Source organism: Limulus polyphemus, unplaced genomic scaffold, assembly GCF_000517525.1.
Source record: "Limulus polyphemus unplaced genomic scaffold, Limulus_polyphemus-2.1.2 Scaffold5002, whole genome shotgun sequence".
In the NCBI taxonomy this organism is placed as follows: Eukaryota; Metazoa; Arthropoda; class Merostomata; order Xiphosura; family Limulidae; genus Limulus; species Limulus polyphemus.
In genome coordinates this window covers 15,108-19,199 of record NW_013670612.1, presented here as the reverse complement: position 1 = coordinate 19,199, position 4,092 = coordinate 15,108, and the positions used below count along the sequence as shown (strand labels likewise).

Here is a 4,092-nt window from a genome sequence, read left to right as displayed (position 1 = left end):
TGTCTGAATTAGATGCTTATATAAAGTACCAGGATAGATGGTGCATTAACATAGGTGGAGAGTATCACGAGTCAAATATTGCCAAGAGCAATTGAGTGGGGTATAAAAGACTGGAGAAAGTGAGAAAAAATCAAACCAATGCTTAGATGGACAAAGGAAGTAACCCTGGCAGTCGAGTAATAGCTGTAGAGTGGGAGGAGGAAGGTATTATTGGAAATACATTTTGATTTAAGAAAACGTTAACCTTTGTTTACTGTAAATTTAACTATGTTCTCACCCTATAATTTATTGCTTTGTTACATCGTTGGAGGACTGTAGATTTTAGGATAAATAAGTGTAATTTATTTAATATTTTTGAACTTTAGCTACATTTAATTTTATGGTAGAGAAAATAAGAGACGAAGTATAAAATGTTACTCAAAAAAAAACTTTTGATATTTTCATGTAGGAGGATTTAGAGGTTATGTGAATGAAATATGAAAGTTGTGTTTTTATTCTTAAAACAAAAATCACTTGTTTCCATAAATTCACGGCCGAAATTAGTAGGAATATTTTGTTAGAAATTAGATTTTATGTCTATAACAGACTTATAATGTCTACTAAATCTGCCAAATACAGTTATTACATTTAAAGTTGTAGAACGTATAGTTTCAGGAGTGGTCCACTTTCAATTAATATGTGATTAATATGCATTACCATAAAAATGACCTACTTCTATGGACTGAAATATTGAAGTTTGAGTTGCTTTAAAAATATATTTCCACCTTAAAGCTGTTCACAACATTAAATTTCATCGCCCAATGAGATCCTTATCTCTTAAATACTCAGTACTGAGATATTTATTAAATATTTTCATTTTTGTATACAGGATTTGGTCCAATACCTTTAGAGAAGGAAGAAAATGGCTCCTCTTCTCAAATAGTTCCCACTCCTCATCCTGCAGCACCACCTAGAGGGCAAAATACTCCTCAAGCAGTAAACAAACCACTGGTGACTCCAAGAAATAATACACCACATTCCCAGCAAGGTGGAAGACCGGATTTATCCCACAAGAAAGATAAGCCTCGTAAGTTTAAATAAGCTAATTTAATTCATTTTGAATTCTTTTTTGTGATTCTGTTTATCCCTTGAAATGTTTGAAAAATCCGTGTCATAGTCATTCTCACCATTGGGTATTCTGGTTCTTAGTATTTCAGAGATAAGAAAACCAGATTTGAATTTTACATTTTTTAGAATGAAAATTAGTTTAGAATAGGTACATACTTTTGAAATACCTTCCTTCCCACCTCTTTACTACCAAGTTTTCATCATGACTGCACTTTTCAGTAAATTATAAACTAACAAGAAAACCGGGCTTTTGTAAGATACGCTTACACAATAAATCACTTGGAAGTTGGAGAACAGACAAGTACATTCAGAATTTTTTAGTCACAATACTTGTTGACAGCATAAGTGCAAATTCAACAAAGAAAGGCTTACGATATTTCAAGGGTAAGTACCTGTTTGAAATTAATTTTAATTCTAAAAACTTAAATGTTGATTAATACACATTTTTGAAAATTTAGATTGAATTTTTTGTTTTATTTAATAAGAAGTAATTTTTGAGATTTTATATTGGAACTGTAGTTTACAGGTAACTACCAATAACTTTAATATTCTGTAATTTTTTACCCGCATACAACTTAAAATTCTTTCATTTGTATTTGTTGAAAAATATGATGTTTAAAATGCTGACACTGCTTGAAGTGCCTTTCTTGATATAACTTTTTTAACATCATAGACATTTTATAATTCAAATTTCTTATCGATTGCTTTTATTGTGGATTTTAAGGTACTCAGCATTTCTCACCATAAAAGCCAAGATATTGTTCATCTCAAGAACAAAGCCATAATTAGAACACAATAAATTCCATTTGTGAAAAAATTAGTATACTTGGAGTAGCTATTTTGGTTTGTTAAGTAGAGAGAGAGTTCAAAACAATGACTGCTTCAAGAATCAAGTGAGAAGTAACACACAAAAATTTCTATCCCTAAAAAATATAAATCTTACATCAGAATTGAAGGGTTTTTTTTACTTTACTTTTTGAGATAAGCAATGTTTAAGATATTTCAGGATAGGGTTAATCTTTCACCTTAGGCATGACAAGAGGTTCCAATACTGAAAATATGAAGTGAAAGCTATTTCAGCTTAAGTACTGGTATTTATTTATCATGTAAAAACTTGAAGCATTTAAGGTTTGGGAAATATTCAGTCATGATAATGGATAAACCTTTTAAGTGTTGTATTAGTAACAGTAGTTTTCAAAAATTCATATTTATCAAATACGAGGAGATAACACTTCTCATTCCTAGTTACTGTTTTACATTTACCTTCATTGTGTAATCCTAGTGTTGAAACTTTCTTATTTTTCTTTTTAGTTCAAAGAACTCAGTCTTCAGTCCTTGATAAGCAGATGAAATTTCTTCTTGATCGACAGCGAATGTTTAAGCAAGCTGCACTTGAGGCCAAGAAACGAGGAGACATACAACAAGCTAAGGAATACCTAAAGATGAGCATGGTGAATAGTTTAGCCTGTTCTAAGATAAAGATTTTGAAGGCCTGATTGAAGGTTTTCTTCTTTCAGAACTTATATTTAGTGTTTAAAAACCTTGAAAGTTTAAGAAGCTAAAAGTGCTTGGAAATAAATTTTCAGAAAGATATTTGAAATTGCTTGAATTTTGTGTATTTATGAATATTTAGTAATGTATTTTGGCTATTGGGAAAGTCCAAAAATTGTATGAACTCGTATAATTCAGTACTTTTTTGTCTCAAATATTATTCATTTAAAATGTATGTTCAGTATATTAAATTTTGTTCCAACATTGGCCATACTGCAACTGACATAATATATGTTGAATATTTTTCTATAAAAGGCTGGCTGGTAAAAGAAAAATGAAATTATAGGTATGTTGTATCAAATAATGTATAAATACAGAACTAATTTTTCTAACACATTCAAGACTTTATGAATAATGTCACAGTGGGATAAATAATGATGGAGAATGTGTCTGTTTATTAACTCTTATCAACTTCATCATGATATAGTAATAGCCTGAAACACCAGCTTTAAAATGATATGTTTCATAAATCCTTGCCGTACAATGGAAATATTGGATTTTTCAAGAAAGCAAGACCTATAAATAATCAAGTATTTCAGCGATTATTGATGGAAAAGCAGTATTTTTTCATTTTTCATTTTTTTCATGAAAGTTGATTGTTGGATTATTTTGAACAGAAATGTCACTTGTATCGCTGTACAACAATCAACTTTCATTAAACTGGAATCCACTGAAACATTGCTGCTTAGCGACACAAGTGCCATTTCTGTTCAAGATAATACAACAATCAACTTTCATTAAACTGGAATCCACTGAAACATTGCTGCTTCTATCTTGAACAGAAATGGCATTATTGTCGTTAAGCAACAATGTTTCAGTGGATTCCAGTTTAATGAAAGTTGATTGTTGTATTATCTTGAACAGAAATGGCACTTGTATCGCTAAGCAGCAATGTTTCAGTGGATTCCAGTTTAATGAAAGTTGATTGTTGTATTATCGTGAACAGAAATGGCACTTGTGTCGCTAAGCAACAATGTTTCAATGGATTCCAGTTTCAGTCATTTAAAGACCACTGCAATAATATTTAACAATAATTAAAAAAATAAATATGAGTAAAAATTAAGTAAGAGCAAATGATTATTTTTATAAAATAACAAAGGTGAGACTGGCTGGCACAGATAAAAAGACAGAGAAGAACAGATATAACACACAGCTTTGTTTAAATTAATGAGCTAACAATAATCCAAGTTAGTTCTCATGCTAAAAAATGTACTAAATGGTTCAGATTGAAGCAATGAATATCAGATTTTTTAACCTTTATAAAAAGTTTATCAAATATGACATTCATTTTTTACTTCTTGTTTTTAACTCTTTCGAGATGGGTCATGGGTGAAAGGCCATGTCATCTCATTTGTTGACTCGCATTAAATATTCTATTGAACTACTATTTCATGAAGTTATATCAGTAAGTTTGGTATCAAACTGTAGATTATA

The 4,092-nt window shown here is 30.2% G+C and overlaps 1 protein-coding gene across 1 annotated transcript in view; it reads left to right on the top strand.

Moving 5' to 3' along the window:
- Nucleotides 1–4,092, top strand: part of LOC106471981 (coiled-coil and C2 domain-containing protein 1-like) — a gene marked incomplete at its 3' end in the record, with an annotated part of 54,816 nt that overhangs the window by 36,747 nt on the left and 13,977 nt on the right. The window contains exons 12-13 of the mRNA XM_013932609.2: nucleotides 869–1,066; nucleotides 2,419–2,558. Coding sequence (XP_013788063.1) covers nucleotides 869–1,066; nucleotides 2,419–2,558 — 338 coding nt within the window. The remainder of the gene's footprint in view (nucleotides 1–868; nucleotides 1,067–2,418; nucleotides 2,559–4,092) is intronic.